We start from the raw sequence: 13,608 nt of genomic DNA, 5'->3' as shown, positions 1-13,608 counted from the left end.
ATCTCAAGTGTTAACAAAACCATACACATACCAATAAAAAATCTATATTTAGAATCTTTTTCAAGTAATTTTAAAATGTTTTATAAGGCGCCACTTCACAAAAGGCGGAGCACTGCCTTACCATCTCTAGACCGCATCAGCACCAAGGGGCTGCTAAGGTGTCACCTTACCAGTGCCTTAAAAACTATGGTGGTGGATTCCAACTATTAATATCAGCTTGGCTTGGCACTAAATGGAATGTTTGTTGAATCCTGTTGCCATCCTCAGGAGAGAAACAAAAATTTACCAATCCATGCCTCTTACATTCAGCATCAAAATTATTCCTGTGTAGACGACGCGGTCACTCTGTTACCCATCCTTCAAAGGGCTGAATGGTTACAGGAATGTGTAAATTGTTCACCACAAAAGCCACAACTGAACCCAGTTCATATGGATCTCTTGCAAGCCCTGCATGAATTGTGCCCCAGATAGGCATTTCCAAACAAAATGTGAAACTTTCACTGTTACCCAAACTCGTGAGTTTCCGAACTGTTTAACCAAACATGAACTAATCATCTAATCATTTTTAACATGGACAATCTGATTATAAATGCATTGTTCAATCTAGAGCAATGGTACCCTTTCCAAAAGAAGGTACCATTGTGGTAAATTGGTAAAGCCTGTTGGTTGCCATTCTTCAAAGGACTTGTCCAAGTACAATATCAATCACATGAATCATCCAGGGTTGAAACCACCTGTTCGATTATTTGCATTGAACACATCCCCAAAAAGAGACTATTAATACATCAATAAGCCCCCAGTAACAGTTTCCTAGGACTGCAGAGCCCACTGTAGAATCTATAAATTACACGTAGCTGTCCCGCGTGGAATCGTGATTTTTATTTTTTTTTGATAAATCGTGGAATGGTGATATAATAATGAGATATTTAGGAAATGGTCAAATTTCAGACTATTCAATCATATACCCTCCGTGCTACTTTGGTAGCTTGGATTTTTCGGTGCTATTTCTTGCCACTTGGCCGACTTTGATTCAGCCGAAACTGAACATGTAAAGTAGGGGACTGGGGTCCACAAAATACTAACCCTGTCCAACCTGCCATGTGGAAAACTAGGTGCACCGTGAGGGAAAATTGTTTTACCCCTTGGAACCTCATTCTTCAAAGAAAAATAGAACCCTCTTTTTTTTTTACCCTCTTGATTCTTGAAGTAAACCTCTAGACAATGAGTTCCTGTTCCAACAAATAGATTCCAAAACATAATAGAAAAGGTACAAAGGTACAAAGATACAAAGAAGTAAATTTCAATCCCTTACTCCCATAAAAAAATCTGGAAGAAAACAAAAGTAGCTTTACGGTTCAGAATCTTCAGATAGCCCAAACTGCAAAAATCATTAAGTGATCTAGTCCTACCTTGTTTATTCTAGTAATGAATGACATGTTAAGATATGGTAAGCAATAGAAGATTCAATTCATGGAAAAATAAAAATATAAGAAAATTTGAGGAAAAAGGACAGAAAATCCCATCTTATGCCATCACAATCAAGCAGTGGTGGCTGGCTCTGGCTCGGGCACTGCGGCAGGCTGGTCCTTGGTTACAGCAGGAGCCTCCTGAGTGGATAAGTCTGGGGTGCCATTAATGGCAATGTCTCTAGCAGCAGGTGAGTCTCTAGCTGCTACTTCCACCGCAGTTGGTGAAGCATCTTTTCCACCTTTGACATCCTTCCCATCCTTGGCTTCTTTCCCATCCTTGGCTTCCTTACCATCCTTCGCAGGTGCAGGTGGGGGAGGTATCATGTGAGGTGGAGGTGTGTGCTTCAGCTTCACGAGTATCTGCCGCATCCTCGAAAGATCAGTGGGCTTCCCAGGCTTTGGACCTTGGATGACCACAATTGATGGTTTCTTTTCTTGATCTTTCTTTCCTCTCCTTTTCTCAATATTGGGGACCTCGTAAGGAATAAGCTCTGCTATTGCTTTCCAGTACTGCTTGTCCGCCTCTTTGTGGAACTTCTCTTGATTAGCCAAGTAAAGCTGTGCACAAACACATATTCATCTTAATAAAAATGAATGTGGATTCTAAAAACAGACAGTTTGGGAGAAAATTCCTTCAGCAGTTCTACCTTCTCTCTTTCTCTATTATTAGCTTTGTTAGTCTCACAGTTAAGTATCCTTTTTTCATAGAAAGCCCGTTTATATTCTTCAGCTTCCTCGATAATCTGGGCCCGCATCTCCTTCTCCCTCTTCTCCTTCTCCTCGAGATGAATGGCATTTTGGCTGGGACCAATTGACACGAAGTTAACCACCATTAATGGATATCCACGCAAACCCAAAGATGCAAATATTTAATTGATGAGATAAATGAGGGTCTAGGGAAACAAAACTAAATCATACAAGCAAGATATTTAAATGAGTATCGGGATTCAAAAAATTGCTAGTTAGCAATCAGTTGATTACATATTATTTTTTATTTCTATTTCCCTTCCTTTGTTCTTCACTTTGGATAAAAGAAATAAAAGAATTTATTGAATCTAAAATCCAAAGGAAAGGAGGTTCAAGGCTAAGGGTACATACGTCAGAGGCATAACTGTTTCGAACTGTACCAATTGTGCCCAAAACGATTTTAATAAAGAAAAAGAATTGCCAGTGGGGATCACCAGATATATTACTCAAAAGAATCAACAAAATAAACCTAGTCGATTGGTGATCAGAGGAAATGGACAAGAAATTTTGGGGTTTGGGGTAACCACTATGTGCAATGGCAACTTATAAAATATTTCTGCAGTTCAAGTGCACAAGATATGCAAACAAACTCAACAAAAGTACCTCTAGCATGGTAGCATCCTCTAATCAAATTGTAGAGGAAATAACAACGAACATAATCTTAAAAGGCACATCCTACACTTGGTGGTCAACCCCAATTCAGATTATGCCCGATTTCCAAGCCCCTCTTTTGAATCATCCATGAATGCACTTGAATCTTCAATTTATTTTGACATTTGTTCCTTCTTTTAGTAAGTAAAATAGTAGAAAATCAATGAAACTTACCTTTTGTAGTAAGATCTACAAGATTTTTGAATAAAAAACTCCAAAAAATACAGACCTGTGGAAATCTTTGCTTCTTCCGGATTCCATTTTCTAGTTGACTGATTCCATCTTATTCCAATCTAATTACCTATGAAGGCTGATCCAATATCCGATTTCGGGTTTTAAACCTTGGTTAGAAGTTCTGCAATATTTTTAATTTTTTTCTTTTCAGATAGATGCAGTTCTAAGAAGTCTGATGGCAGAATAAGGAGATGGTGATCAGGTTTTCATGGGACTGAATAAAAATTAATGAGAAGTTGCATGCTTAGTAATCGCAATGATGATTCAATTTTCAGTATTTTGAGCTGGTTGTAATTGTACCTAGTAAAACTCAAGGCTTTCCATGGCATAACATGCATAACCACAAAAGTCTCCATGGAAGCAGAAAATTCTTTCACCAAAAGGGGGGGGAGGTGAGAAAATGTATCCTTATTCACAGAGGCTGGGCGCTGATCTACTTACTCCCCCCCCCCAAGGGTAAATAAATCCTATTTGGATCAGGACTTGGGATTGAAAACCCAGACCAGTATTCTGAATCAAACAATAAAGACTGAAGTACTGAACCACACCAAAATTAATTTAAACCAACAAGAAACAAGGGCCTGATCTTAAGACCTATTACCACAAATTGATCCAAACTACTGACACAACAGTAACCTTACTTTCCAGGTTGGAGGAAGAAAAAAAAAAAACATAGTTGCCACAGCGCCAAGGCAATCAAGGTGGAAAAAAATTCAAGGCAACACTAGCAAGGCGACGGTCCAGGCTGAGCCACCTGAATGCCTAGGCGATGCCTTAACAACTATGTAAACAAACAACAACCTGACCCAACTAACCATCTCTATGCAGCTACTATGACCTGAGGACGCTCTCAGATGGCCCATGCCTAATTACAGGCACAAATGACTTTGTGCCTTAATATTGTGCCCTAGGATTAAGCCCCTTGCCTTTGATTGTTTACGGCTGTTATTGATCACCCTCGGAACAATAGATAGGGAAATTTTTCAATTCCTTTATCAGGAAAGTTCATTTTTTGTCTTTTATTAGGAAAGTTCATTTTTTTGTCATCAACAAGAAGGTACAGGGTTCACTGTCAAATGAGAAATTGTATGCATCTGTGAGTTAGAGTCCTTCCTATGTGTTTCATCGTAATGAGCCTATAGGCTATAATGTGTGTAGAGGCTACTGGCTAGGCATACAGGATTTACTTCATTAGTTTTGTTAGAGTCCTGTTTAATTCAGTTTCTTTATTATTACAATTTCCTAGTTAATTTATGTTACCTAATTAATTAAGGATTGGGTTAAGCCATTCATTTTTAGTGTTACTTTTGAGTCTTCTATATAAGTTCGTAAGCGGTCCAGCATTGTACGTGGATTTTGATTAACGAAAAGCTTTGCCTTTGCTGCCTATTGTGGTATGCTCTTCCCTTATGTGCGATCGCAAAGAATTCAACCTTTAAAAGGAGTACTTGACCTTCTTTTCAGACCCATCTGTTGGTTAGATTCTGTTATATAAGTTTCTCTCTAATCTGGATCGTTGTTCCTATTTTCCAATTCGGTTTGGTACTGTTTTCAGTACTACATTAGTCATCCTTGTCATTTACATTGTGCCTACGGGCTGGACTATCAGCTTATCATGTTCTTTAGTGGTTGGAGTTAACTGTATAAGGTTGCGGCTCCCTACATCTATCTTTGCATTTGAATATAGAAAATTCTTCCAATATTCATGCTGATGTGGATCCGGATTCCAAAGGGCTGAAATCGGATCGCTTAAGGCCCACTTAATGAATAAATAGCACAATTTTTAATTAAGTATCAAAGAGAATGGAAATTCTGTAAATAAGAGGGAGCTTCTAACAAGTAATGGCAGAACTGTAATTTACTAAAACTTTAGGCCATGAAAAGAAGGGAAAGGGGAAGGTAAAGTAAGTGAACAAAGGGGTAGAATTGGAATGAAAAAATAATAATAAAGAAAGTGGGAATAGAAACAAAAGAGAGGGTAATTCTGGGATTTAATAGAAATAAGGAATTAAACCTACTTGAAGAGGTGTTCTTCAACCTCACGACAGCCACACAGAGGCGGTAGAACATAGAAACAAGAAAGGAGTGAACTCCTTTAATACTTCTTGGTTTGGCCTGAAATTTCCAGCGAGAGGTCGCAGCTACTTGTCTTCCAAGATTTTAGCACTAGAAGCCCTTGACATTCCAGAACTGAACGTGTATTGAACCTGCAACTGGGCTTGGCGATCACGGAACTCAAATCCAGGTCTGGCTTGGATTTCTCCACAGCAACAGCAAGCTTTGGAGGAGCTGCTTTTGGGTTTGTGTTGCCTAGACACAAGCTACCTTCGACCCAACTGCTAGGGCCAAACGATGGGAGCTAAAGCTTCAGCGAAGCTTTCTTCTGGACCAGATGCTATCGCCCAGAACAGAGTATCCCAGGGCAGAATATAACAGTAGAAAATAACAAAGGATTAAACCAGAAGAATAAAGGGAAGGGGAAGAAGAAGGGAGAAGAGAGAGTCACGGCAGCCAAAGCTTCAGCCAAGCAAACATCCAATTTCAAATCAAAAATTCAAATATCAAAACTGAGTTCTTCTCTATTATAGGACTAATATAAAGGAAAAATCAAACAATTAATGGAAACTACTAGAAAATGGAAACTATTCTAAAATTAGAAGCTAGCTAATTTAAAAAGAAATTATTTCTAAAACAAAAGAAAATCAAATCAAAAAGATTTTCTTTTCCTAAGTCCATCGTGGAACTGCATCAGCTCTCCCGGTCTTAAAAGAACTCGACTCCGTCGAGTTAGGTTGTGCTCCTAAGATACCCTTGTAAGTTGCTCGTTGATGAGGTGGCACGTACCTCGAAGCAAAAGATGGGAACATAACACCATGAGGAGGGAGGGTAGGCTGACGTGTCACTAGAGCAGGAGTCAATCGACGACGTGGCATGTCTGATAATGCGTGTGACCTCATTAAGTACATACGACCTCCTTGCTTCACCTTGATGGTGTTCCGTGCACCATCATAGAGAATGTATGCATGTCGCTACCAAGGTCGCTCTAGAAGAATGTCGCAGTGTGCCAATGGGGTGACCAAACAGGTGACATGGTACTGTATCGGCCCAAACTGTAAGTATACTCGAACAACTGCAGTGGCCTCTTCTAGAGCTATGGGTCCAAAACCTCGAACGTGAATCTTCCTGAAAAGCTGCTTCTGTGGAAGGTTGTGTGCCCAAACAAATTCAGCAGATATGAAGTTTGCTTCTGCCCCAGTATCAACAACTGCATAAACATCAGTATGGTTGGAGCCGTGTAGGAGAGTACCCTTCTGTCTGAAGAGAGGAGCCTTATCAACTAGTCTATTCGAAAAAGATGAAAGGCTAGCTAAATGAACTTCTAGATCCTCATCTTCATCATCGACAATATCATTGTCCTCGAGGGGATAAGGATATAAATGAGATTCATCTTCACTCTTCTCTGTTGGCTGCTTCTCTGCTACGTTCACAAAACGAGTCATGTTGGGACACTTGTTAGAATAGTGACCCTTCTCGCCACAACTATGGCATATGATATTCTTCACCCCAACACTATCCTTGTTGAACTCTGACCTTTTCTCTTCAACTCTGCGAGCTTCAAGCTTCTTTTCCTCCATACGTGGTGGAGATCTATAAACTGAAGAAGTCTTGAGCATACCCTTCCAATAAATGGACTTCTCTTCAATGTCTTGACATGAGCTGCTGCCACATCAACAGACCTGAAATCAGTGTTAGCCAACTCAAGTCGAATCTCAGTACTTAACCCACTGATATATCGCATCACCCGTTGTTGGTCTGTTTCCTGAAATCGACACCTTGAAGACAGTTTGTGGAATTCGAGGGTGTAGGAATCCACATCTTTGTTCCCTTGTTGCAAGTTAAGTAATTTATGGAACATTACCTTTTCATAATTAAGAGGAACAAATTTTTCAGTTAGGATCTGCTTCATGACCTCCCAATTGGAAACGAGTCCACGTCTTCTGACAAACCTTGCATGTAGTACATCATCCCACCATGAACATGCATACCCAATAAACTTGGTAATGATGAGCTCACACTTCTTCACGTCTAGAAGAGATTTATACACAAAAATTCTCTCCACTTTGGTATGCCAGTCAAAAAATTCCTCAGGTCCTTTTTCACCACTAAACTCGGGAACCTCAACTTTGATGCCATAATCTCTGTCAGAAAATTGCCGGGTAACATCCTGGAGAACAACTGGATCAAGTTGCTGCCTCTGAGGTGTATCTTCAATCCATAAAGTGTTGAACTGAGGAGGTTATGTAGAGGATCCTTCTTCAGCTCGTTTGTCGGACCTCTTCATAAAGGCAATCATCTCTTCCATAAATTTGTCAAACTTGGTTTCAGTCCTCTCTAGCCTAGCATCAGTATTCTGTTGGTTCTCGGCTAACTCACGATATAATTTGTGCAACTCAGCATTGATGATGTGACCTGTCATGGTTAAAAAATTGTAGGAAAATTTGCTCTGATACCACTTGATGTGGATCCGGATTCCAAAGGGCTGAAATCGGATCGTTTAGGGCCCACTTAATGAATAAATAGCACAATTTTTAATCAAGTATCAAAGAGAATGGCAATTCTGTAAATAAGAGGGAGCTTCTAACAAGTAATGGCAGAACTGTAATTTACTAAAACTTTAGGCCATGAAAAGAAGGGAAAGGGGAAGGTAAAGTAAGTGAACAAAGGGGTAAAATTGGAATGAAAAAAAAAATAATAAAGAAAGTGGGAATAGAAACAAAAGAGAGGGTAATTCTGGGATTTAATAGAAATAAGGAATTAAACCTACTTGAAGAGGTGTTCTTCAACCTCACGACAGCCACACAAAGGCGGTAGAACATAGAAACAAGAAAGGAGTGAACTCCTTTAATACTTCTTGGTTTGGCCTGAAATTTCCAGCGAGAGGTCACAGCTACTTGTCTTCCAAGATTCTAGCACCAGAAGCCCTTGACATTCCAGAACTGAACGTGTATTGAACCTGCAACTGGGCTTGGCGATCGCGGAACTCAAATCCAGGTCTGGCTTGGATTTCTCCACAGCAACAGCAAGCTTTGGAGGAGCTGCTTTTGGGTTTGTATTGCCTAGACACAAGCTACCTTCGACCCAACTGCTAGGGCCAAACGATGGGAGCTAAAGCTTCAGCGAAGCTTTCTTCTGGACCAGATGCTATCGCCCAGAACAGAGTATCCCAGGGCAGAATATAACAGTAGAAAATAACAAAGGATTAAACCAGAAGAATAAAGGGAAGGGGAAGAAGAAGGGAGAAGAGAGAGTCACGGCAGCCAAAGCTTCAGCCAAGCAAACATCCAATTTCAAATCAAAACTTCAAATCTCAAAACTGAGTTCTTCTCTATTACAGGACTAATATAAAGGAAAAATCAAACAATTAATGGAAACTACTAGAAAATGGAAACTATTTTAAAATCAGAAGCTAGCTAATTTAAAAAGAAATTGTTTCTAAAACAAAAGAAAATCAAATCAAAAAGATTTTTTTTTCCTAAGTCCATCGTGTAACTGCATCACATGCCCTTACTATGTGGGATCATCGTGAGAAGAAGAATTCGAATCAACCACATTAGTAGAGCTACAGGTTATATCCCTGAGGAATATTTTGCTATTATCCTCCTTCCATTAATAATTTACTGCAACTTGCTAACACCCTAAACCTATAAAAGGGTTTTAACAATGACCGTAATTTTAAAGTATTTGTTAACAGCTTAAATTTAGAATTCAGCCATTACAAACATCCCAAACCAAGAAACCCCTCCATACCTTCAACTGATTACACCAAGAATTATGCAGAAGCATGTCAGAAACTATCAACCATAGAAGATAATGTAGAAATAGATTACACAAGGCAACTACCCCCAATGAATTACAGTCCCAAACCCAAATCAAATAGGACTCTTGAATTAGCTTGACAAGTACAGCAGTAGGAGCAGAAAAATACCAGGAAAAGATCTCAAAGAATGTTTAAACTAACAAGAAACAATTCAAAAGCAAGAACCAACAGCTAAAAGACAAAACCCTAGGAGAGAGAAGCCTGCGGCTAGGGTCTAATGGGGATACTTGCAGCTGGAGCTAGGCTCCCCTGATGGGGCTCAAATTCAGGTCGATTGTAGACCTTAATATGAAGATCAAAACCTCCAAAGATGAACAGATTCCGTTGGCTGGTGAGAAAGATATGAAGTTTCTTGATTTCATACCTTGGAGAGAGAAAATAGAGAAAACTCTTCAAGAACCACAGCTGGGCTTATGGACTGGCCTTCAGATGAGGATCTATTGATCCTTAGGTAGCCTAGGATACACCCTTAAAAGGGCTGGTTGAACAGATCACAGAATAGGGAGCTGAGAGAGATTGATTGATCTTCAAAACTTGGACTTCAAAGGTTGGTTCTGGTTCTGCAGGCTTTGACAGATCTGAATATCCTAGGGTTGATAATCACAGCATATAAGGAACAATAACAGGAAATAAAAGTAGAGAAAGAGAAAGGTAACCAAGATAACTGTAGGTGTGAGTGGCTATCTCGGCTTGGCCCAGACATCTCACCCACAGCTATGTCGGCTGTTTAGGAGAAATTGACTACTATCTTTGTTTATTCAATTCTGAAATTCTGAGTACAATAGCTCCTCTATAAATAGAGGGTAGAAACAACACTAATAGCAGTCACATTATAATTAGGAGTTGTAATCCTACTAGGACTAACATTAGGAACCTATACAAATTAGAACAACTCCTACTAGGACTAACATTAGAAACCTATACAAATTAGGTAACTAAGGGTTTACTAACTAATAGCCACTTATGGGCTTTATTACAAGTAAATCGATGGACGATGGCCACTAATGGGCCTTATTGAACCATAAATTGATGGCCCAATGGGCCTTTAACTAAGGACTAAAATTAAGTTAACACTTAAGTGGACTGACTTACCTTAAGTGGATCGATGGGCCCATCTTGCTGGCCACTAGTGGGCCTTTAATAGATGGAGATCGAATCAGCCATAAGGCTGGTCCGATGGCTGCTTGGCTGGATCTTCCTCCTGCAATAGTGTAGCCCATGATGGGGATCTACATCAGAAGCTCTAGAATAATTGTTTTAAGTTTTGACAGCTTACGTATAAAGCTCGACCATCTTTACCACCATCATCCAGCCAAGAAGACATTCAAAACCTTCAATCGGTTACACCAAGAATGGCACAAAAGCATCTTACTTGGTACCATATTTCAACATATGTCAGCCAAACATATGCTACAAATCTACAACAAATAAATCTTGTCTTACATTTTCTAATAATGCTGTCTATATTTTGAATAAGCCAGATAAAAATACTTTCTTTCTTTCTTTCTTTCTTTCTTTTTTTTTTTTGGAGAAGAGGGGGGTGGGGGACACTGCCCCGAAGATAAGAATTTCTTGATCTTTCAAAGAAAGTTGATTGATCTGTTAAATATTTTGGTATGTCAGACATTGTTAATAGATCAGCCAGTTTTCTTCTGAGTGAATTTATCAATCACCCATGAATACAATTCCCTTCAACTGATGAAGCCTTTACCCAATCACAAATCTTGACAAATCTAACTATCTAGCTAAATCACAGCCTACCCTCCCCTCTATAACCTACCATCGATTATGGATATCATAAACTGATATCTAAACTAAAAAAACTGAACAATGAAATACAATGGTTTGCTATGGATCTCCACTCAAAGGGTAAGCACCTTCAATCATGCCCTTAATCTTGGACAGTTCTGAAACAGAATTTAAAGAGGAATGTTATCCACAGAACTAGATTGCATTATTTGGATAGTCTTAACGGAACTGCAATGCTAAGATTAATTTAGCTGTCGGTACAAGATAAGGCCTTACTCATACTCCACAACCAAGATCCATCCTCAGAAAATCCCTGAGCCAAGACAAATTCTAATGGCAGTTCAACCAAGTGAAATTGAAAATACAAAGTCAGCTGGGCATCCATCTTTACAAAAGGAAAGAACATACTAGATTTACCTTTATGGAAGAGCATGTATCAGATCAGCAGAATATGGTTCGAATAATCAAAATATCTGCTCATTCTGATAATTATAAACCAGTCACTTTCTAAGCTTTGAACTAAATTATCTTATTTTCTTCACTTTCTACGGTTGCTTTTCCATTCAAATTGAGGAATCTGGTGTTTTAACATTACCATATGACCATAAATGAATTCAATTTTATAGTACATAATACTAAAAATCAGATCCACCAACCAAGACTCCGGATTCAAAAACAGAAAAAATTGCAAAGATTTAGCCAAAGAAAAAGCTAAACAACAACATTCGCGAAAACCTAAACCTGGAAACCATAATAAAAGGAACAGGCACGGATCTGACCACGTAAGCAAGCAAAACGAAGATAATAACAAAGGAAGATCCAAATCAAGAAATAAAAATCCAATACACATCTCAATTCCCTGAAGTTTCAACGGATCAGCACAATTGACATCTAAAATTAAGGATAAAAGGCAAATGAATCGAACAATACGAAACCTCACCGTCGCCATTCGCGAAGAGCAGACCCTTCCTCCTGCATTTCTTCCGGAGGAGGAAGCATGGGCCCGTCGGATGTGAATAAACCATCGTCGTCTGCACCAATGTCGTAAGGCTTCCCATTTCCGTTCGATTGTGGCATACCAGCGAACGGAGAAGACGAATAATCGGGGTTCGGATCTTCGAAGCCATAGATTTCAGGAGAAGGTGGGATGGCATCGACGGAATGGGAGACGTGATGAACTGAAACCTCTTCTTCTTCAACGGGGAACCCATCATGATAACCAGAGGAAGGTGGAGGTTCATCGTCGATTACGTCTTCAACCTTGCCTTCCTCCTCTGCGGCGAAATTCGAGTAAGATTCATACCTCTGGGAAGGCAACCTAGGGTCATAGCCCATGTATCCATCATCGTCGAAGGGGCGAGTCGAGCTCCTCACCTCATCTCCGTCGTTGCTGAATGTATCAAACGACGACATCTCTGTGTCTCCTCTCTCTCTCTCTCTCTCTATAGTTGTTCTCTCTCTGAATCAAGAACTTTGATCTTCTTCACTGTGATTCTATCTCTACAGATGGATCGATCGATAGAAAACCGATTGGAGAGTCTTCTTCTCAACTCTTCCAAGTCTCTCTTTTCTTACTTTTCAATCTATCACGAAAATGATGAAAGAGTGCGCGGCACTGGCAGGTATGTATAGAAGATAAGAGATCTGATTTGATAAAACCATAAATCAAATATGAAAAGACCAAAATGTCCCCAATTCAACTTCAAATTACCGATTATTTTAATTTGAAAATTTTGCGTAATAAATACAATCTGATAGCACACGTACACACCAGAACCCACGCTTCAGCACAGGACAGCACGATTTCTTACTTTGTTCACTCTCGCTTTGCTTTGCTGCAGATAAACAATGTCTGGAAACTTTCCTTCAAAAATTAATTACAATACAAGTAGATCTGAATCGTTTTAACTTTGTTTTACACTTTGTGTTGAAATCTATTTATTTTATAATTATTTTTCTTATCTCATAGATCTAGGAAATCGACTCTAATTAATTTTTAGGAGGAGGTTATGTATGCTGCCAACTTCTCTAAAACTAGAAGCTCAACCAATTGGGAGGGTTGGAATAAGAGGGGCATATGAGACTTTTTCAAAAGGAAGAGAGAGAAAGATAGACACAGATCTAGGTATACCGTCAGCGTACCCAACATTTTTCTCTTAATGTTTTGATTAATTAATGAGGATATTTTAATACATAACAACTTAAACATGGAATTAACGCATGACTCCACTTAGTGCCCATTTGATTTTGTTTCTAGAAAAGGTTTTTCCCTTTTTTTTGTGCTCAAAAAGGGAAAAACACCCCCAAAAACGGTTTGATTTTTCTGTTTCGTTTCACTTGTTTTGAGAAACAAAAATAGAAATTTTTGTCTATTTCTATGTCTGGAAACATGAATGGAGAAACAAGTTAGATTTGTTTTTCTGTTTCTAGAAACAAGTGCGAGCGGTAAAAATTGTAAAAAACCTGATACTTAACTCGACCTACCCAAACCTCCAACCCATTGTTGAAACTTCTCGCTATCCAAATGCAATAATTCCAACCTGGTTGTGCAAAGTTCACAGTTTCGGATTGTCTTCATCCTTTTGAAGCTCATCTTCATGAAACATACTTGCAACTCCAATGTCATGTCTTCCCTCGTGAGTTGCATTCCTATAACGTTGTGCCTTCACTTATGTCTTGAAATCAACTATAGTGTTGAAAATATTTTGGGAAACAAAAAAAATCAAACACCTTTTGGATTTTCAAAAATCGTTTCTTAACACAGAAACAGTTTTTTCCATTTCTGTTGTTTCTAGACACAAAAACGGGAGAAATAAAATTAAATGGGCCCTAAGTTCTACCATGTCACAATAAATAAGAGACTGAAATTGTGTGAAACCT

At 39.0% G+C, this 13,608-nt stretch overlaps 1 protein-coding gene across 1 annotated transcript; it reads right to left on the bottom strand.

Moving 5' to 3' along the window:
- Positions 1 to 1,294: 1,294 nt before the first annotated feature.
- LOC122093719 (clathrin light chain 2-like) lies at positions 1,295 to 12,335 on the bottom strand. Its single transcript, XM_042664164.1, has 3 exons — positions 11,669 to 12,335; positions 2,117 to 2,270; positions 1,295 to 2,027 (listed from the first exon to the last, which is right to left on the bottom strand). The coding sequence occupies exons 1-3, from the start codon at positions 12,139 to 12,141 to the stop codon at positions 1,539 to 1,541; spliced, it is 1,116 nt and encodes a 371-aa protein (XP_042520098.1). The 5' UTR covers positions 12,142 to 12,335; the 3' UTR covers positions 1,295 to 1,538.
- Positions 12,336 to 13,608: the final 1,273 nt, after the last annotated feature.

The sequence above is a fragment of the Macadamia integrifolia genome, chromosome 11 (genome assembly GCF_013358625.1).
Source record: "Macadamia integrifolia cultivar HAES 741 chromosome 11, SCU_Mint_v3, whole genome shotgun sequence".
Lineage (NCBI taxonomy): Eukaryota > Viridiplantae > Streptophyta > Magnoliopsida > Proteales > Proteaceae > Macadamia > Macadamia integrifolia.
This window is presented reverse-complemented; position numbering and strand designations above follow the sequence as displayed.

What these genes read in the sequence shown, in the direction of transcription:
- LOC122093719 (XM_042664164.1), bottom strand. Translation starts at nt 12,141, where the DNA reads ATGTCGTCGTTTGATACATTCAGCAACGACGGAGATGAGGTGAGGAGC. An exon ending in GCTCTTCGCGAATGGCGACG is followed by an intron (nt 2,271 to 11,668) that starts GTGAGGTTTCGT and finishes AATTGGTCCCAG; the next exon opens with CCAAAATGCCATTCATCTCG. An exon ending in ATAATAGAGAAAGAGAGAAG is followed by an intron (nt 2,028 to 2,116) that starts GTAGAACTGCTG and finishes GTTTGTGCACAG; the next exon opens with CTTTACTTGGCTAATCAAGA.